At 47.1% G+C, this 21,226-nt stretch overlaps 1 protein-coding gene across 1 annotated transcript in view; it reads right to left on the minus strand.

Moving 5' to 3' along the window:
- Nucleotides 1-18,277, minus strand: part of LOC135889561 (zinc finger protein 850-like) — a 179,174-nt gene extending 160,897 nt beyond the window's left edge. Inside the window, exons 1-7 of the mRNA XM_065417422.1 lie at nt 18,228-18,277; nt 17,980-18,063; nt 12,001-12,083; nt 7,276-7,389; nt 6,148-6,867; nt 5,644-5,979; nt 4,976-5,475 (exon numbers count right to left, since the gene is read on the minus strand). Coding sequence (XP_065273494.1) covers nt 4,976-5,475; nt 5,644-5,979; nt 6,148-6,867; nt 7,276-7,389; nt 12,001-12,083; nt 17,980-18,063; nt 18,228-18,277 — 1,887 coding nt within the window. The remainder of the gene's footprint in view (nt 1-4,975; nt 5,476-5,643; nt 5,980-6,147; nt 6,868-7,275; nt 7,390-12,000; nt 12,084-17,979; nt 18,064-18,227) is intronic.
- Nucleotides 18,278-21,226: the final 2,949 nt, after the last annotated feature.

Consider the following 21,226-nt stretch of genomic DNA (forward strand, 5'->3'; position numbering starts at 1 on the left):
CAAATTAATCATTAAACATGCTTGCTTTTAAACCATGTGTAATATTTACAAAGGTACACTCACCAGAGGTCCCTTGTGTGCCCTCAGGGTCTGGGAGCATGCCTTGGGTGAGTTCGGGGGTTACTGGTTCCAGGTCCAGGGTGATAAACATATCCTGGCTGTTGGGGAAACCGGTTTCTCCACTTCCTTGCTGTGAACTATCTTCATTGTCTTCATCATCATCTTCCTCGTACCCCGAATCCGCTCCCCTGTTGCGTGATTCTCCATTGATGGAGTCAAAGCACACGGTTGGGGTAGTGGTGGCTGCACCCCCTAGCATGGCATGCAGCTCCACGTAGAAGCGGCATGTTTGTGGCTCTGCCCCGGACCTTCCGTTTGCCTCTCTGGCTTTGTGGTAGGCTTGCCTTAGCTCCTTAATTTTCACGCGGCACTGCTGTGCATTCCTGTTATGGCCTCTGTCCTTCATGGCCTTTGAGACTTTTTCTAATATTTTGCCATTTTGTTTACTGCTACGGAGTTCAGCTAGCACCAATTCGTCTCCCCATATGGCGAGCAGATCCCGTACCTCCCGTTCGGTCCATGCTGGAGCTCTTTTGTGATCCTGGGACTCCATCATGGTTACCTGTGCTGATGAGCTCTGCGTGGTCACCTGTGCTCTCCACGCTGGGCAAACAGGAAATGAAATTCAAAAGTTCACGGGGCTTTTCCTGTCTACCTGGTCAGTGCATCTGAGTTGAGAGTGCTGTCCAGAGCGGTCACAATGAAGCACTGTGGGATAGCTCCCGGAGGCCAATAACATCGAATTCCGTCCACACTACCCCAAATCCGACCCGCAAAGGCTGATTTCAGCGCTAATCCCCTCGTCGGAGGTGGAGTAAAGAAACCGGTTTAAAGGGGCCTTTAAGTCCAAAAAAAGGGCTTCGTCGTGTGGACGTGTCTAGGCTTAATTCGATTTAACGCTGCTAAATTCGACCTAAACTCGTAGTGTAGACCAGGCCTTAGATACTCCAGTTTCCCATTATCACCACCAGTGCCACTCGTTATGGGGACAAATGGTTATGAAAACCAATACCCCAGTAAAAGAAAAGAGGTTCTCTCGATCCCAAAGGACCAAGCCCCAGACCCAGGTCAATATACAAATCAGATCTTACCCACAAATCACACTGTTGCCAATCCTTTAGAATCTAAAATCTAAAAGTTTATTCATAAAAGGAAAAAGATACAGATGAGAGCTAGAATTGGTTAAATGGAATCAATTACATGCAGTAATGGCAAAGTTCTTGGTTCAGGCTTGTAGCAGTGATAGAATAAACTGCAGGTTCAATTCAAGTCTCTGGAGTCCATCCCCAGCTGGGATGGGTCATCAGTCCTTTGTGCAGAGCTTCCGTTTGTAGCAAAGTCCCTCCAGAGGTAAGAAGCAGGATTGAAGACAAGATGGAGATGAGGCATCAGCCTTTTATAGTCTCTTCGAGGTGTAAGGACACCTCTTTGTCCTTACTGTGGAAAATTACAGGAAAATGGAGTCTGGAGTCACATGGGCAAGTCCCTGAATACTCTGCTGAGTCACAAGGTGTATTTGCCTTCTCCAATGTGTCAATTGTATAGCGGACGGTCCTTAATGGGCCATCAAGCAGGCTAGGCAGAGCTGACACCAACTTGTCTGGGGTGTCACCCAGAAGCATAGCATAAGTTTGAAATACAGACAGTATAGAGGCAATATTCATAACTTCAACTACAAAAATTATACACACATATAGACAGCATAATCATAACCAGCAAACCATAACCTCTCCATATACCTCTTACACAACAATCTTTATACAATATTTGCTGCAAATATATAACAGTGGTTGCAATAGTGATCTATACAGTTACAGATTATGTCAATAACGTCACAAGGACTATTTAGAAAAGCTGTACATGCACAAGTGCATGGGTCCAGATCTAATGCATCTGAGGATGCTGAGGGAATTGGCTGATGTGATTGCAGAGCCATTGGCCATTATCTTTGAAAACTCGTGGCAATCAGGGGAGGTCCCGGATGATTGGAAAAAGGCATATAGTGCCCATCTTTAAAAAAGGGAAGAAGGAGAACCCAGGGAACTACAGACCGGTCAGCCTCACCTCAGTCCCTGGAAAAATCATGGAGCAGGTCCTCAAGGAAATCATTTTGAAGCACTTGGAAAGAGGAAGGTGATCAGGAACAGTAAACATGGATTCACCAAGGGCAAGTCATGCCTGACCAACTCGATTGCCTTCTATGAAGAGTTAACTGGCTCTGTGGATATGGGGAAAGCAGTGGACGTGATATACCTTGACTTTAGCAAAGCTTTTGATGCGGTATCCCACAGTATTCTTGCCAGCAAGTTAAAAAAGTATGGATTGGATGGACTATAAGGTGGGTAGAAAGCTGGCTAGATTGTTAGGCTCAACGGGTAGTGATTAAAGGCTCACTGTCTAGTTGGCAGCCAGTATCAAGCTGAGTACCCCAGGGGTCGGTCCTGGGGCCGCTTTTTTTGTTCAACATATTTATTAATGATCTGGATGATGGGATAGATTGCACCCTCAGCAAGTTCGTGGATGACACTAAACTAGGGGGAGAGGTAGATATGATGGAGGGTAGGGATAGGGTCCAGAGTGACCTAGACAAATTAGAGGATTGGGCCAAAAGAAATCTGATTAGGTTCAACTAGGACAAGTGCAGAGTACTGCATTTAGGATGGAAGAATCCCATGCACAACTACAGGCCGGTGACCGACTGGCTAAGCAGCAGTTCTTCAGAAAAGGACCTGGGGATTAGAGTGGATGAGAAGCTGGATATGAGTCAGCAGTGTGCCCTCATTGCCAAGAAGGCTAACGGCATATTGGGCTGCATTAATAGGAGCATTGCCAGCAGATCGAGGGAAATGATTATTGCCCTCTATTTGGCACTGGTGAAGCCACATCTGGAGTACTACGTCCAGTTTTGGGCCCCTCACTACAGAAAGGATGTGGAGAAATTGGAGAGAGTCCAGCAAAGGGCAATAAAAATGATCGGGGGCTGGGGCACATGACTTACTAGGAGAGGCTGAAGGAACTAGACTTGTTTAGTCTGCAGAAGACAAGAGTGAGTGGGGATTTGATAGCAGCTCTCAACTGCCTGAAGGGGGGTTTCAAAGAGGATGGAGCTAGGCTGTTCTCACTGGTGGCAGATGACAGAACAAGGGGCAATGGTCTCAAGTTACAGTGGGGGAGGTATAGGTTGGATATTAGGAAACACTATTTCACTAGGAGGGTGGTGAAGCACTGGAATGGGTTACCTAGGGAGGTGGTGGAATCTCCATCCTTAGAGGTTTTTAAGGCCCGGCTTGACAAAGCCCTGGCTGGGATGATTTAGTTGATGTTGGTCCTGCTTTGAGCATGGGGTTGGACTAGATGACCTCTTGAGGTCTCTTCCAACCCTAATCTTCTATGATTCTCTCTGTGCTTCATGAAACCTTGGATCCAAAGGTAAAAGACAGTTGTGCCCAATTTAGTCATGGCATCCTTTAGGAGTGTGACCAATGCCACTTAACTAGGGAGCAGCATTCTAAAAATAGTTTACCTGGGCCACTGGTCACCATATCTTCCATTTCTGGGTTGAAAATCAACCACTAGTATCTGCAATTTCTACATGAGTTCTTGTCAAATCTTTGACCCTACTTGGAGTAATTTGACACTTCTCTGGCGTAGAATTCTTCACCAACCACACAACGTATCATTAGCAATAGTGAGGTATAACTCCCCAAAATATGCCGTTTTATTTCTTTAATCTGGTGCCACAGATTTAAATTACGGACTAAACTCAGGTGCAGTTTAGAATCTCTGTAAGACACCAAATGTTAGGTATCTATTAAAAATAGGTATCTTTCTGCAGCTATATAACATTCAACATAGATTTCATTTTCTACACATTTGCAGCATCTCTCAGGGGGGAGCTGAACAGAAATGTCACTTCCATTTTCCCCATCTCTACCTAGATAGGGATTGCATTTCCCAAATAATAGGCAACATGCACCTGATTAGGAAGGAGATATCTTCAGGAGTGACCTCCTGCAGGGCCTGGGCCACAACTGCTTTGGGAGCCAAATGCATGGGTATTTTGCTTACTTACAAGTCATTTACTAGGGAATCCTCTTCCCAGCCCTTTAGAAAAAATATTGACCTAACCAATTGAACAACAGGGGGATTGGGATGGTGATGGGGAATAAGGGAATCCCTCTGACTTACCCTATCTTCTTCTGTTGTTACAGAGGGTAAAATGACATTTTTCCCTATCCCTGCCCTGTTCCTGCTCTTTGTTCTAGTTCAATATATTTTAAGTGAGGAAAATGGTAGTAAAAATATCTCCTCTCCAGCACAACCTGAAGCAACAACAGAGCAACTGGGAATGAAACAATTTGTTCCCGAAGGGGGAACTTGATGACTAACAATTGCTTTGAAATGGGGGAACAGTATAACCGTGATGTTCAGGGTTTGTTTAGACTAGGAAAAGTGATGGAATTTAGGTCAGGACAAGGGGAAAGCTAACGCCAACCACTGCACCTGGGCTGCATCTGTACTACAACTATAATGGTCTTTTTATATCAAGATCACTAACTTGAGCAGCCAATGCCATGTACAGTCCTAGTGGATGTAAGGCACAGGTAGTTTTTGCCTCACTGTAGCTTGTTGGGATCAAACCTCTCTCTCCCACCTGGAGCGGATGAACATTCCTGGCTGGAGGGACACAAACTCCTACGACTCAAAAGGAAAGGAGTTGATAGAAAAGATCACAGGACTGACCCAAAAGAAGGGTGAGCTGCAAAAGGCAGAAGCGGGCAACTCATCTGGGGGAGCTGATAGACCAAAGTGAAGATGGTGCAAAGATCACTATGTGGGAATTAGCAAATGTGATTTAAAAAAAAAAAATCTTCGGCCAGCGCTAGTCGAGGCATTTATTACAGTTCTCTCTCATGTGGAATTTCTGATGTCTAATAAGGCTTGAGTTATCACTGAAGCTTTTCCCGCACTCAGAGCATGTATAAGGTTTCTCTCCCGTGTGGATTCTCCTATGTGCGATAAGGTTTGAGCTCTGATTGAAGCTTTTCCCGCACTCAGAGCATGTGAAGGGTGTCTCCCCTGTGTGGATTCTCTGATGTCTGATAAGGTGTGAGCGCTGACTGAAGCTTTTCCCACACTCAGAGCATGTGTACGGCTTCTCCCCTGTGTGGATTCTCCTATGATTGCTCAGGGCAGAGCTGTGATTGAAGCTTTTCCCGCACTCAGAGCATGTGTAGGGCTTCTCTCCTGTGTGGATTCTCTGATGTAAGATGAGGACTGAACGACGAATGAAGCATTTCCCACACTCAGAGCATGTATAAGGTTTCTCTCCCTTGTGGATTCTCCTATGTGTGATAAGGTTTGAGCGCTGATTGAAGCTTTTCCCGCACTCAGAGCACGTGTAGAGTTTCTCCCCTGTGTGGATTCTAAGATGTGTGATAAGGGCTGAGTGCCCACTAAAGCTTTTCCCACACTCAGAGCATGTGTAGGGCGTCTCTCCTGTGTGGATTCGCTGATGTAAGATGAGGACTGAACGACGAATGAAGCGTTCCCCACACTCAGAGCATCCATAAGGTTTCTCACCTGTGTGGATTCTCCGATGTGTGATAAAGTTTGAACGCTGATTGAAGCTCTTCCCGCACTCAGAGCATGTGTAGGGTGTCTCTCCTCTGTGGATCCGCTGATGTGAGATGAGGGCTGAGCTATGCCTGAAGCATTTCCCACACTCAGAGCATCCATAAGGTTTCTCACCCGTGTGGATTCTCTGATGTGTGGTAAGGGCAGAGCTCCGATTGAACCTTTTCCCACATTCAGAGCACGTGTAGGGTGTCTCTCCTGTGTGGATCCTCTGATGTGTGATCAGGGCAGACCTCTGATTGAAGCTTTTCCCACATTCAGAGCATGTGTAGGGCGTCTCTCCTGTGTGGATCCTCTGATGTGTGATCAGGGCAGAGCTGTGACTGAAGCTCTTCCCGCACTCAGAACATATGTAGGGAGTCTCTCCTCTGTGGATTCTCTGATGTGAGATGAGGGCTGAGCTATGCCTGAAGCTTTTCTCACACTCAGAGCATCCATATGGTTTCTCACCTGTGTGGATTCTCCTATGTGTGCTCAGAGTAGAGCTCTGATTGAAGCTTTTCCCACACTCAGAGCACGTGTAAGGCATCTCTCCTGTGTGGATTCTACGATGTGTGATAAGGTTTGAGCTCCGATTGAAGCTTTTCCCACACTCCGAGCATGTGTGGGGCATCTCTCCTGAGTGGATTCGCTGATGTGAGATGAGGGTTGAACTATCAATGAAGCTTTTCCCACACTCACAGCATTCATAAGGTTTCTCACCTATATGGACTGTCTGATGTACAGTAAGGTTTGAGCGCTGATTGAAGCGTTTCCCACACTCAGAGCATTCATAAGGTTTCTCACCTGTATGGATTCTCCGATGTGTGATAAGGGCAGAGCTCCGACTGAAGCTTTTCCCGCACTCAGAGCACATGTAGGGTTTCTCTCCAGTGTGGGTTCTCCGATGTATGAGAAGGTCTGAGCTCCGATTGAAACTTTTCCTGCACTCATGGCATGTATAGCGTGTCTCTTCCAAGTTGATTCTGTCGTGTGTAATAAGGTCTAAGTGGCTACTGAAGTTTTCCTCTGGCCTCTGCTGAGTCTCACATGCTTTTGCTTTTTCTGGGAGTGCACAACTCCCGGAAACATTCCCTTTGGATCTTCCTGGTAACGTTCTGTGTGGTTCTACTTCCTCAGCATCTTCCTGCTGGGGTTTCTCCTCCTCATTCTCACTCACCATCCCATCACCTGATGGGAGACAGAGAGAATCCATACATAGGTCACTCCCTGCACCAGAAAGAAAGAAAATCTCAGAGAGAGGAATGGAAAAAGGGATGAACAAACCAAAATATGTGTGGGAGAGATCAAACCTATCAGGAGCTGATTTTCCCCAAACCCTTCCACAGACGAGAGAGGAAGGGATCAGTTTTGGTCCGCATCTCACCAGAACACTCAGGGGAAAGCGAGATCGGGGAGGGACCTGCTGCCAATTGTCAGTCAGAATAGGAGGGATGCCAGGAGTGACATCTGCCATAATGATTCCACATCTGCAGGGAACAATCCTGAACTCGGAGAGCTCACAGGGTCTTTGTAGGGCATCCCTAATGTTTCCTGCATTCCCAAACAGTTTTTGAGTTGGTTTAACCAATTCCTCACCTGTGCAGGCAGCTCTCAGGAGCACTTCTTTCTCAGAGCCCTGGAGGTCTGGGACCCACGGCTCTTCCCCTCGTTCCAGCTGCGCGATCACATCAGGTTTGGAAATTGGAAACCCTACTCCAAGCAAAGAAAAGAAGGGAGGTCAGTGGAATTTGTGGGATACTTGTCACAAAGAATATTCCATGGTTTTAACCCCAGCTCATTTTTAAGCAGTAACATCCCAAGGCCATCTTCCTTGGCTCAAAGTGGAAGGAGGGTTATTATTATTATAAATCATATTCATTACCTTAGTGCCTAGGGACCAACTAACTGTGGGTCCCCATTGTGCTAGGCACAGTACAAACAGAGAATAGTAGATGGCCCATGCCCTGACGAATTTACAATCTAAATAGACAAGACAGACACAGAATGGGGGAAGGGGTAGAACCCACTGTTAGAATAGAGATATTCAGGCCTGCCTGTAAAGCCTATACTTTAAGAATTTAGGTGTATTTTTATCACTTAGCTACTTACAGGGGTATAAAAACAAAGAATCAAAATCACAGTCCGCCTGTGTATGGGCCTTCTCTCACTAGGATAGTCTGAGGCCTTAAGCTGGGAAGATTAGGGTCACGTCCTCACATCCCAAACCAGTCAGATTGAAATAAGGTGGTATTGGGCTGTTAGGAAGATGATCCTGTCTGGATAGTGCCCATCACCACCAGATAAAGAAACAGATCTTAAGATGGTTAAAGAAAACTTAGCTGGATAGCATCCTGTCTGGCAAGAAATCACTTATCAATGGTTGTGGTTGTGAAACCCTCATTTCTGTATTGTTCTATCTTTATGGCCACCACTTTTACATTGTCAATCAGTCTGGTTCAATAATTGTTTCTGTCTGCTGTATAATTAATTTTGCTAGGTGTAAGTTAATTAGGGTAGTGGGATATCATTGGTTAGAGAATTATGTTACATTATGTTAGAATTGGTTAAATTTCAGTACAATGATTGGTTAAGGTATAGCTGAGAATATTACTATATAAACGGGGTCAAACAGGAGGGGGAAAGGAAATTGGAATCATGTTTGTTAAGGGGGGAGAACGGGAACAGGGAACAAAGAACAGGGACACAGGAAGGCTCTGCCGCGTTAGAGTTGGGGAGGGGGATACAGGGTAAACGCCCTGCGGCATCAGAGCTGAGCAGGCGGACACTGGGGAACAGACTGTATCGGCATATAGAGATAAGCCCCACTGGTGTGAAGGGCTTTGGAATAACCCTGCTTGGAAACTAACCCCAATAAACATTGCATTCTCTGCACTTCTGACTTCTGGTCTTTTCCTGCTTCCTGTCTGCGTGACAAGAACCAGGGAAGTGGGAAGGTGAAGGGAAAGCCCTCTAACAAAACTGACATGACCTGATAACCAAGAGGTAAGCCTTTAAGGAAAGTTTAAATACACTTTGGAACAGATCAGGGATTCCCACGAGGACTGATGAGGGTGCAATGGTAAATACACATTTAGATCCTTTTCTTGTTTTATATCTTTTCCCCATAAGGCGAACTGGCACTGTCATGGATCCATAGGATCTGTGCAATGCCCTGGCTTTTAAACAGTCCTTGGGAGGTGCCCCTTGAGAGCACTAGACCCCCAAGGGGTCCCACTCTAGGCCATGTAGCTTCAACACCCAAGGCTAGGTCTATTTACTCAATTTAGAATTCTACAGGCGGCATATTTTCCTCTTAAAATGAGGAAAAGGCATGAAAGCTAGTTATTAATGTAGTTATTAATGTAGCCAATAACGATACATTAAATGCAATTTTAAAATGATCGATAACACCAAAAAGGCACATGTCCAAAAATTATACTAGCGGGTGGGAGATAAGGCAAAAAAAGCAGGGCAAGAAAACTTGTCAAAACTTGTATGACGAATAAAGGTATAAAGTTATTACTACTCAGGTTCTTTAGAGACCCCACAGCTTCTAATAACCCAGGGGACAGGACTTCTTACCTAGCAAGACCACCGTCTCATAGTTCTCCTGCATGACATCCCTGTAGAGGGCTCTCTGAGTGCGGTCCAGCAGAGCCCCCTCTTCCCTGGTGAAATACACAGCCACCTCCTCAAAAGTCACGGGCCCCTGAAAGAGCAAGAGTCCAACACTCAGTACCTGCTGCCCCACTCACAATCCCACTATTCACGGAACAGCAGCACCAGGTAAATGGAAGCTCCGGGAGGCACATGTTAACAGAGTCCCACCCTACCTTGCTTAGAGCAGCCAGGAGGCATCAGAGGGTAGAAAGAGAGAACCTTTGTGTCTCCCAGCTGACAGACGGAGGCAGGGTCTTCACATTTATCACATACCTATGAGCCAGAGCTTGATATAGGAGATGGGGCTGTCTCTGGACCCTGCTGGTGGCTCCCTGATAGGAATCCCAACTCTCCAAATAAAATATATGGAAGAAAGGGGAAGTCAATAGTAAAGAATATAAATTAGAAGATCAGAATTCTAGAAAATTGGTAAGTGAAAATTGGTATCAGAAATCAATGATCAATCAATGAAAATAAGAAGGAAGTTTTTAAAAGTATATTAAGTACAAAATTAATCCTAACAATGGTAGTGGTAAATTACTAGCTGGAAATAGCAGAATTATCAAAAATAATGCAGAAGAGGTAAAGTGTTCAATAAATATTTCTCTCCTGGATTTGGAGAAAAACAGATGATGTACTCATATCATAAGATGTTGATGCGGACAGTCTTTCCATTCCAACAATAACTCACGAGGACATTAAACAGCAGCTATTAATGTTAGACATGTTTAAATCAGTGGGTCCAGATTGCAAGAGTTTTGAAAGACCTGGTGGAGGAGCGTGGTGGACTGTCAATGTTGATTTTAATTAGGACTTGGAACACTGGGGAAATTCCAGAAGACTGGAATAAAGCTAATCCTGTGCCAACATTTAAAAAGTGTAAAAGAGATGACCCAGCTAATTACAAGAGTGCTAGTCTGAAATCGATTCTGGGCAAGATAATGGAGCAGCCGATACTGGATTTCATTAATAAAAAATTAAAGGAGAGTAATATAATTAGTACCCATTAACAAAGGTTAAGACACAATAGATCCTATCAAACTAACTGGATATCCTTATTGGATGAGATCAAAAGTTTGGTTGCAGCTAATAGTACTGATGTAATATACCTAGACTTCTGTAAGGCATATGGCTTGGTTCAGCACAATATTTTGACTAAAAAACTAGAAAGATACAAAATACACATGGCATACATTAAATAGATTAAAAAACTGGAATTGTAAATGGGGAACCATGGTCAAGTGGATTTATTCTTAGCAGGCTCCCACAAGGATTGGTTCTTAGCTCTGTGCTATTTTACATTCTTATCAATGACCTGGAAGAGAAGATAAAATCATCACTGATAAAGTTTGCAGTTGCCACAAAGATTGGGGGTGGTGGTAACTAACGAAGTGTCAGTAGATTCAGGCTCCAGCACTGGGAGTCTGGGAAGTTTTCCCAGCCCTGGCTGGGGGGTTATTTCCTGTTCCACAAAGAGGGGAAGTTCCATTCCCAACTCCTGTGCCTTGAAATTAGGCCCTATCTGACACTACACCCCACATTCAGCATAGTGGTATGATTATAATATGATTAGGACATAATTGTGATGCATTTTGTGCAAGATGTGTCATGTGTGGTGTCATTGGAAAAGTTATGATTTGCTGAATATGATTATCCTATTTGTGTGCATGGATCATATTTGTATTTGAAGTTATGGATATTGACTATGTATCTGTATTTCAAATGTGCTCACTCTGGGTAACACCCACAACGAGCCTATCAGGTACAAGAGTGAAGAAGCCAGACAGTGCTGATGGCTCATCAACAAAGAAAATGGACCATGAAAGAGCTTAGCCTTCCTGTGAATGTTTCAGTTACTATGACTCAGAAGGGCATGCTAGGGCATGTGACCAGACCACATGACACTGAACTCCATTTTGGTACCAGTATTTTCCCACAAACTGGACTGGGAACTGAGTTTGGAACAAAGGGTTCCCACCATATGAAAAAGCTACATAAGGTGGGGTGTGACATCATCTCTTGGCCTCATTCCCCACACAAGAGAGCTGAGGAACAAAGACTGAACTGGGGGAAGTGTTGGTCCCAGGGTAAAAGGATTTCTAGCTTGTGTATGGAAACTTGGTGGACTGCTTCTATCGTCAGTCAGGGTGAGAAATTGCTAATTCAAATTCTGTCCAGCTGGTATATTATGCTTAGTTTGAGTTTTTGGTTATTTGCTAAGTAATCTGCTTTGATCTCTTTGCTATCACTTATCGCTAGGAAATTGGCTCTTGTTTTCTATCTGTCCTTGAGTGGCTTAGGTAAAGAACTCAGGTAGCTTAGCTGGATGCATGGCACCACCTGCTGTCGTTTTCGGTGATAACAGGGCCTGGAGACGCTGGCTGAATCTCCAGCAAAGCAGTGTGAGAAGGGCCAGCCCAGCTTCAGGGTTAGAGGGCACAGCGTTTCCCAGAAGCCCCCCAGACTACATCCCGGGGTAACAACCAATCACACCCTAGAGTACACAAGTCTCAGCAGGTTTGTCACATCCTGTCCCCTCCCTTTCTCCACCCTAGATATTTCCTACCGCCCACCACTTCTAGCAGCTCCCACCCTCCTATGCATTTACTGCTCCTCTCCCTCCAAGCAGAACCCACCACCAGCTCCCTGATATTCCCTTACCTGAGCCAGCTGCATTGCGGCCATTTCCTTCCTGCTGGGAGGAGGGGATGATCTGGAGCGAAACGTGGACGTTAATCTGTAGCCTGCCAGAGCGAGAAGGGCAATGTGAGAGACTTCAGACGGGGTTTTTGTCCAATCCACATGACGATTCCCCCCCGGATTTTCCCCTACTAATGGAAATTCTAGGTCAGGGGTCTCAAACACGTGGCCCATGGGGTGATTTTCTGCGGCCCGCGAGCCCCTCGCAGCCCCCCCCCCCCGCCCTCCCCCAGTGTTTACCAGAGCGGCCAGATGAGCACCGGGAGCAGAGCAGGCTCCCTGCCTGCCTGCCCTGCGCAGCTCCGGGAAGAGGCTGGAACATGGGGAAGGGGGGCGGAGGAGTTGTGGGTGGCTGTTACTTTAGGCAGCGCCCCCAGCAGCTCCAATTGGCCGGGAACGGGGAACCGCGGCCAATGGGAGCTGCTGGAGGCGATGCCTCAAGCAACAGAAACGCACAGCCCCTCCGCCCCCCCTTCCCCATGTTCCAGCCTCTTGCGGGGGCAGGGCAGACAGGCAGGAAGGCAGGGAGCCTGCCCTGCCCTGCCCCCAGTACACGCCGGGCCAGTTCCTGCCCTCCAAACCCCTCCTGCAGCCGAACCCCCTGCCACAACATGCACCCTGACCCCCTGCCATACCCTGCACCCTGACCCCCTGCCTCACCCCGCACCCCTCCTGCATGCCAACCCACTGCCCTGAGCCCCATGCCTCACCCCGCACCCCTCCTGCATGCCAACCCACTGCCCTGAGCCCCATGCCGCACCCCTCCTGTACCCCGACCCCCTGCCATACCCTGCACCCTGACCCCTGCCCTGAGCCCCCGCCACACCCTGCACCCCGACCCCCTGCCCTGAACCCCCTGCCGCACCCCGCACTCCTCTTGCACCCCAACCCCCTGCCCTGAGCCCCCTGCCGCACCCTGCACCCTTGCTGTACCCCTCACCCCTCCTGCACCCCACACCCAAACTCCCTGCCCTCAGCCCCCACCACACCCCACACCCCTCCTGCACTCCCTGGGGGCAGGGGGGGCAGAGTTGGGGTGGGGATTTTGGGGAAGGGGTTGGAATGGGGGCAGGGAAGGGGTGGGAAGAAGCGGGGCCTCATGGAAGGGGTGGAGAGGGGGCAGGGCTGAGGGCAGCAGGGGTGAGGTGTCAGTAATGCGGCCCTAGGGCCAATGTACTAGTCCTCCTGTGGCCATCATGGTCATTTGAGTTTCAGACCCCTGTTCTAGGTTCCGCCACACTGTGAAGCTGAAAGTGTCCTTATTCCAGTACAGGCCTAGCCCCCTCCCACAAGGGTGTAACCCGCTGAGACATGGTGAAAACCTCCCAGTAGCAGAGTCTCTCTGTTACACTTATCAAGTTTGTGGAGGATACCAAGCTGGGAGGAGTTGCAAGTGCTTTGGAGGATAGGATTAAAATTCAAAATGATTTAGACAATTTGGAGAAATGGTCTGAAGTAAATAGGATGAAATTCAATAAGGGCAAATGAAAAGTATTGCACTTAGGAAGGAATAATCAGCAGCACACATATATAAAATGGGAAATGACTGCCTAGGAAGGAATACTGCGGAAAGTGATTGGGGGGTCATAGTGGATCACAAGCTAAATATGAGTGAACAGCAGGGGTTCTCAAACTAGGGGTCAGGACCCCTCAGGGGGTCACGAGGTTATTACATGCAGGAGTAACAAGCTGGCAGCCTCCACCCCAAACCCCACTTCGCCTCCAGCATTTATAACGGTATTAAGTATACAAAAAAGAATTTTTAATTTATAAGCAGGGTAACCCTCAGAGGCTTGTTATGTGAAAGGGGTCACCAGTACAAAAGTTTGAGAATCACTGGACAACGGTGTAACGCTGTTGCAAAAAAAGGAAACATCATTTTGGGATGTATTAGCAGGAGTATAGTAAGCAAGACATGAGAAGTAATTCTTCCGCTCTACTCCACGCTGATTAGTCCTCTACTGGAGTACTGTGTCCAGTTCTCGGTGCCACATTTCAGGAAAGATGTGGACAAATTGGAGAAAGTCCAGAGAAGGGCAACAAAAATGATTAAAGGTCTAGAAAACATGACCTATGAGGGAAGATTGAAAAAATTGCGTTTGTTTAGTCTGGAGAAGAGAAGATTGAGAGGGGACATTATCACAGTTTTCAAGTACATAAAAGGTTGTTACAAGGAGGAGGGAGAAAAATTGTTGTTCTTAACCTCTGAGGATAGGACAAGAAGCAATGGGCTTAAATTGCAGTAAGGGCGGTTTAGGTTGGACATTTGGAAAAACTTCCTGTCAGAGTGGTTATGCACTGGAATAAATTACTTAGGGAGGTTGTGGAATCTCCATCATTGGGGATTTTTAAGAACAGGCTGGACAAACACCTGTCAGGGATGGTCTAAATAATAGTTTGATCTGCCTTGAGCGCAGGGGACTGGACAACATGACCTCTCGAGGTCCCTTTCAGTTCTCATTGTCCCCAAAGCAGCTGTCTCAGGTTTACAAAGTTGTTTGATGCTCCAGCCTCTATATAGTTTCTCCTGGGAGTGCCCCCTTTCATGGGCTGGGCCTAGTTTTATCTTTTGGCAAGCATTACCCCGGGATCGCTGAGACTGGGTCTTCTTTCCTCAGCACACCTTGTTTCTTTCTGTGGCTCCCCAGTGAGTCCAAATGAGTAGATACTCCTGATAGAGAATATGAACAAAAGAGCGACCCACTGTGTCAGACCAATGGTCCATCTAGCTCAGTGGCCAATGCCAGGTGCTTCAGAGGGAATGAAGAGAACAGGGAATCATCAAGTGATCCATCCCCTGTCACCCATTCCCAGCTTCTGGCAAACAGAAGCTAGAGACACCATCTCTGCCCATCCTGCCTGTGACTCTTGCAAAAGTGCCCATGTCTTAATTGAACATGGACAAATGCATAGCTGGAATCAGTCTGACTCACCAGTGTTAGTATTGTTAAAACAGGTATTAGAATGACAAGAATGTGTTTAGACTTTATTGAATGCTTGTGAGTTGCTGCCTGGATTAATATCTGACTAGTTGCATTGTGAGCTTCTGTGGCTATGTAAATCACCAGACAGGAGAGAGAATTTACCTAGGGGAAGTGCTGATTGGCAACAGAATGCATTACACCCTGCCTGGCAAGAGAGGTCCATCAACACCACATCGACTCTTATGGGATGTTAAAGAAGACAAACAACTGTTCTACTCTTGACTTCCCATTAGCTGAGATCCCAGGAGCTCAGAGCACATGGCAGGAAGGGGATAAAAAACCCCATAGAGAAGAAACTGATTATCTGTATGCTACTTGAACTCTGGAGGGAAAGTTTCTAGGCATAAGCAAGAGTTCCCCAGCTGCTTAGCCTGCATTAGTCCTAATGAATATGTAGGGCTTGCTTATTATAGAAGCTTCTATTACATTTTGAAATTTAAGACTGTAACTCCTCTGCATCTGCTTTAACCTACTTTAACTTTGTAAACAACTCTCATTTCCTTTTAAATAAATCTCAGTACAGGTTATGCCAGGACTGGCTACAAGTGTTGTCTTTGTTGTGAGATCTAAGATTCAATTGACCTAATTAAGTGACTGGTCCTTTGGGACTGGCAGTAACCCGAACATTGTTGTGATTCGTGGTGTAAGGCAGTAGTTCTCAACCAGGGGTCTGAAACCCCCTGAGGGGGCATGAGCAGGTTTTTGGGGGCTGCCAAGCAAGGCCAGTATTAGACTCACCGAGGCCGAGGGCAGAAATCTGTAGTCCCAGCGTATGGAGCTGAAGTCCAGGCCCCTGAACCCCACCACGTGGGGCTGAAGCCAAAGCCTAAGCAATGTAGCTTTGTGGGGGCCCCTGTGGCATGGGGCCCCAGGCAGTTGCCCTGCTTGCTACCCCCTAACGCCAGCCCTGGCTTGTATATACAGAAAACCAGTTATCGTGGCCCATGGATTTTTTATACCATTTTGGGGAGGCCTCAAAAAGAAAAAGGTTGAGAACCCATGGTGTAAGGGACCATCTGTCACAAAGGTTGGCTCACCTGCATGGTGAGATATGTAGGATGACCCAAGGGGATGGTCTGTGATTCCACGTTAATGCTGTTACAGTGCCTGAAGTATTTACACTGGATACTTGGTTGGTGAAATCTACATATAGACCTCACAACCAATTTGGGGTTTGTTCCCTGCTTCTTACCAGTCTACCTAAGGCTGGTGCTCATGCTCTCGAGTCACTGAAGACAGCAAAAACAACGAGGAGTCCTTGTGGCACCTTAGAGACTAACAAATGTATTTGGGCATAAGTTTCTGTGGGCTAGAACCCACTTCATCAGATGCATGGAGTGAAAAATACAGGAGCAGGTATACATGAAAGGATAGGGTTGCTTTACCAAGTGTGAGGTCAGTCTAACGAGATAAATCCATTAACAGCAGGAAACCAAGGGAGGAAAAATTACTATTGAAGTGGTAAGAGAGTGGCCCATTACAGACAGTTGACAAGAAGGTGTGTGTAACAGTAGGGAGACATTAGTATTGAGGAAATTAGGTTTCGGTTTTGTAATGACCCAACCACTCCCAGTCTTTATTCAGGCCTAAGCTGATGGTATCCAGTTTGCAAATTAATTCCAGTTCTGCAGCTTCACGTTGGAGTCTGTTTTTGAAGCTTTTTTGTTGAAGAATTGCCACTTTTAAGTCTGTTATTGAGTGACCAGAGAGATTGAAGTGTTCTCCTACTGGTTTTTGAATGTTATGATTCCTGATGTCAGATTTGTGTCCATTTATTCTTTTTCATAGAGACTGTCCGGTTTGGCCAATGTACATGGCAGAGGGGCATTGCTGAAAACAGTGTTACAGAGACTTATGGGCACAACGCCACCAGCAACAATTGGCAGCAATGCAGAGCAGGCTTTACAGTGACACAGTGTGGGCCAAATGGTCCATGGACTCAGTCAAGCCCCAGTTCTCCGCCCATGCATGTCAGCATCCCGGCAACCTTCAAGGGGGGGGTCAAGGCTGCCACTCCTTCAGTGATGATGGATCTCCAGCATAGCATCACCCGCGCCCCATGACCCGCCTTGTCGCCTGAGACATAGGTGAGTTACCGAGGGTGCACAACAGATTCTGGGGTTTGGGGGGGGGGTTAGAAAAAGGGATAACAAAACACACCACCTGGGGGTCACCCCTCAGGAAGTGAAGGTGACAGGCATTGTGGTGGCAGTAAAGCGGGAGGGAGGGAGCAGTACCCTCAAAGGCAATGCTGCCAGTGGGTCGCCCCACCACATCAGGGATGGGGCTGATAGGGAGCCATTCCCTGGGTGCCTGTGAAGGGCTATATAAACCCTACACTGGCACAGAAAGGGTTAAATTGCTGCTTTAGTCTGGACTGGCCCAGCTCCTCAGTTTACAACTGAAAACCATGCCAGGATTGGAGCATGAGTTAACAGGACAGACCTACGCTACTCAGATGGGGGCAACCCTGGGAAGAGAACAGTCTGTGGAGCATCTCCAGCCCCAAAGAGAGGGCTGGCAGCATTCAGGACTCTGGCCTTCACTGAGGGAGGGTGGGGATCCCCGGAGCTCAAAGGGGAAGCAGGTTAAAACTTGCACTGGAGACCCAGTAAACGCTGAAGGGGACGGAGACGCTCCCAGGGCCCCCAGAAGTAAGAGAGGCCCATATTGTGATGGGAGCTGTCCACATTTACCCCCCCCCCATTTCTTTTTTTCTTTCCTTTATTTACCCTTGTTTGTCGACAGTCGGCTCTTTTTCTGTTTCACTTGGTACCCCGAGAGAGGAAGAAAGTGCCCCGAGGCCTCAGCCAGAGGGTAGAGCCCGGACACACTAGAAGGACATGCCCCTGTAGCACCCCTGGGGCAGGGGGCAATGGGACTCACAGAGGTGCACCCCAGAAGGCCTGAGGTCCAGCAGTTGGGCACCAGTTTGATGGGCTGGATGGCCTCTCACTGGGGGCTGCCAGCAGCCTGGCACTTAGAGTAGATATGAGGTGGCTTGGGGAGCAGGAAGCGGGGCAGCGTCCCAGACAGCACGCTGAGAAGGGAAATGGAGAGGGGACAAGGGGCACTGCAGTGAACTCAGCACCCGTCCTGAAGGCCATTAGCAGAAAGTCGTCCTCTCCCTGGCCTACGGGTGCCAGACAGTGACACAGAGATCCCTTGGCAAAGGGTCACTTGATCTTTGCCAGCAGCTCTCACCTGAGACCTGACAAACCCATCACCCCAAACATCTCTTGGAGGATGGTCATGGGAGGTGTCTACAGACAGCTCATAAATGGTTAAGACTCATAATGACAGCGAGATCAACGTATGGGTCATATGTACAGAACAAAGCATTTATATTGAAAATCTACTTTATGGACTTGGAATGGAAAAAAAATCAATCACCGAGAGGTAACGGGCCCCGGGATTGACCCATCCACCCAAGAGGAAGTCGTCACTTCTCACTCGTCAGCTGGCAATGTAACAAGGCTCAACTGACCAGCCATGCTCCCTCCAAACTATCAATGGAAAACCATCAGGGCACCACCAAACAAGTGAAACTGGGGTCAGGGGTGTGGGGGGAGAACTGAAGGTAACACTAATTTAATCATCCCTAATCCAAAAGAGGAATAGTTTAAAGCTACATGTTACACGTGTATGGTGTGGAGGGGCAGTCCAGAATGTATAGGGGAGGGGGCCCGTTTGGAGGAGAGGCAGACTGGGCAGAGCTCGGGCATGGCTGGACCAGGAGCAGAAAGACCAGCTGGAAGTAGCAGTGAGGGGCCCAGCTCAGTCTGCAGCTCAGGCTACATCACCAAGGTGGCATGCACCAGACCGTACGCTGCTGCTGCCTGTAACACGTGTGTGCAGCAGCCTAGGACAGGAAACAGCTACTGGCTTCTACAGTGCTAAGAAAGGGCTGGAGGGGATGGACAAGAAGGGTAGCATAAAATCCCTCCTTTACCTGTAAGGGGTTAAGAAGCTCAAATAACCTGGTTGGCACCTGACCAAAAGGACCAATAAGAAAAGACACTTTCAAATTTTGGGGGGGGGGGGCGCGGGGAAGGTTTTGTTTGTGCTTTCTGTTTGTTCTCTGTCTGGACGAGAGAGGGAGCAGGCAGGAAAAAACATCTTGTAAAAACCTACCTGAAATGAGCATGTAAGACTACAAAAATTGTAAATAAAGACAAGGAAAGGTATTAGATTATCTTTTGTTTTAGCTTGTGAATTTTCCCTATGCTAAGAGGTAATTTCATTCCTGTTTTGTAACTGGAAAGCAGAGTCAGAGGGGAATCCTCTGTGTTTTAAATCTTTTTATTTACCCTGTAAAGTTACCTTCCATCCTGATTTTGCAGGTGTGATTCTCTTACCTTTTTTTTTTTTTTCCTCAATAAAATTCTTCTTTTAAGAACCTGATTGATTTTCAGTGTCCTAAAAACCCAGGGGGTTGGTCTGTGCTCACTTTGTAACCAATTGGTTAGTATATTATTCTCAAGCCTCCCCAGGAAAGGGGGTGAAGTGGCTTGGGGAAATATTTTGGGGAAACAGGGACTCCAAGTGGCCCTTTTTCCTGGATTTTTATTTAAATCACTTGATGGTGGCAGCAATACCGTCCAAGGACAAGAAAAGTATTTGTGCCTTGGGGAAGTTTTAACCTAAGCTGGTAGAAATAAGCTTAGGGGGTCTTTCATGCGGGTCCCCACATCTGTACCCCAGAGTTCAGTGTGGGGAGGGAACCCTGACATAGTGGCAGCTCGGTGGGATCATTTTGAATCCGAAGCACAGACCTCAGGATTTTAAAAGGACACATTTTTTCTTTTGGCTGCTTGAAAACCAGGGAGGTTTTTTTTTGTTTTTGTTTTTTTAAAAAAGGACACTTTTTTTTTTTTTTTTTTTTTTACCTGAGAGCAGCTGGATTTTTTTCCTTTGCCTGAGGGCAGAGTAGTTAAGTTCCTGCAAGGAATTCACAAGCTTCCCCCCCTTCAGGCTCTCAGGTTAGGCTAGGCAAAGTGCAGGAAGGCTAGGATGACGGAAAGTGAGGTCCAAAAGAAACTAGAATTAGCCAGATTGGAAGTTGAAGAGAGACAGAAAGAACACAAAAGACAAACGGACTTAAAGCGCTTGGAGTTGGAAGTGGAGGAGAAGAGAGAAGCGAAATGCTTAGAGACAGAAATGGAGGCTAACCGCTTGAAGGCAGAGACGAAACGCTTGGATACGGAGTTAGAGCTGAAGCACTTAGCTCTGGAAAGGGCTAAGCTGGGTCTACCAGATAACTAACAGTCCTTCTCCCAGGTACCGCTCCACATTCCAAAATATTCCCCACCTACAAGTAGGCGATGATACAGAGGCCTTCTTAGAAAATTTTGAAAGTGCCTACAGCTTCTCTACAGACCAGTATACGGTGGAGCTGAGGCCACAGCTTAGTGGACCCTTAGCAGAGGTGGCAGCTGAAATGCCTAAAGAACACATGAACCGCTATGAACTTTTTTTTTGAAAAAGGCCAGAATTAGAATGGGGCTAACACCTGAGCATGCCCGTCGGCGGTTCAGAGCCCTAAGGTGAAAAACAGACGTGGCATTTTCCCGACACGCCTACCATATTGTAAAAAATTGGGATGGCTGGGTAACAGGAGCAAGCGTTAAATCTCTGGAAGATCTGTCTTTCCTAATGCAAATGGAGTTCTTAGAGGGTGTTCCCGAGGAAATAGAAAGGTACATCCTAGATGGGAAGCTCAAAACTGTAATTGAGGCGGGGGAGATCGGAACCAAATGGGTGGAGGTGGCGGAAAAGAGAAAAGCTCGTAGCACCAAGGCCCCACCTACATCCCAAGGAAAACCCCAAACACCTTATCGTCCCACCACATGAATCTCCAGCAACCCACCTCGCCCCAGTGACCAGTCAGCTGTGCGATGTTTTAAATGTAATGAGCTGGGGCATGTGAAGGCCAACTGCCCCAAGAACAACAGATTGCAGTTTATTACACAGGAATCACACCAAAGGTCCCCAGGCCCAGATGCCTCCGAGATACCCTCAGAGCGAAGGGAAACTGTGAGTGTGGGCGGGAAGAAGGTTATCGCGTGGAGGGACACTGGAGCACAGGTGTCAGCTATCCACCAATCCTTAGTGCACCCCAAATTCATCAACCCAGAGGCCCAAATGACGATTCAACCCATCATGTCAAACTCTTTAAACTTGCCAACAGCCAAGTTGCCTGT

The sequence above is a fragment of the Emys orbicularis genome, chromosome 15, assembly GCF_028017835.1.
Source record: "Emys orbicularis isolate rEmyOrb1 chromosome 15, rEmyOrb1.hap1, whole genome shotgun sequence".
NCBI classification, from domain to species: domain Eukaryota; kingdom Metazoa; phylum Chordata; order Testudines; family Emydidae; genus Emys; species Emys orbicularis.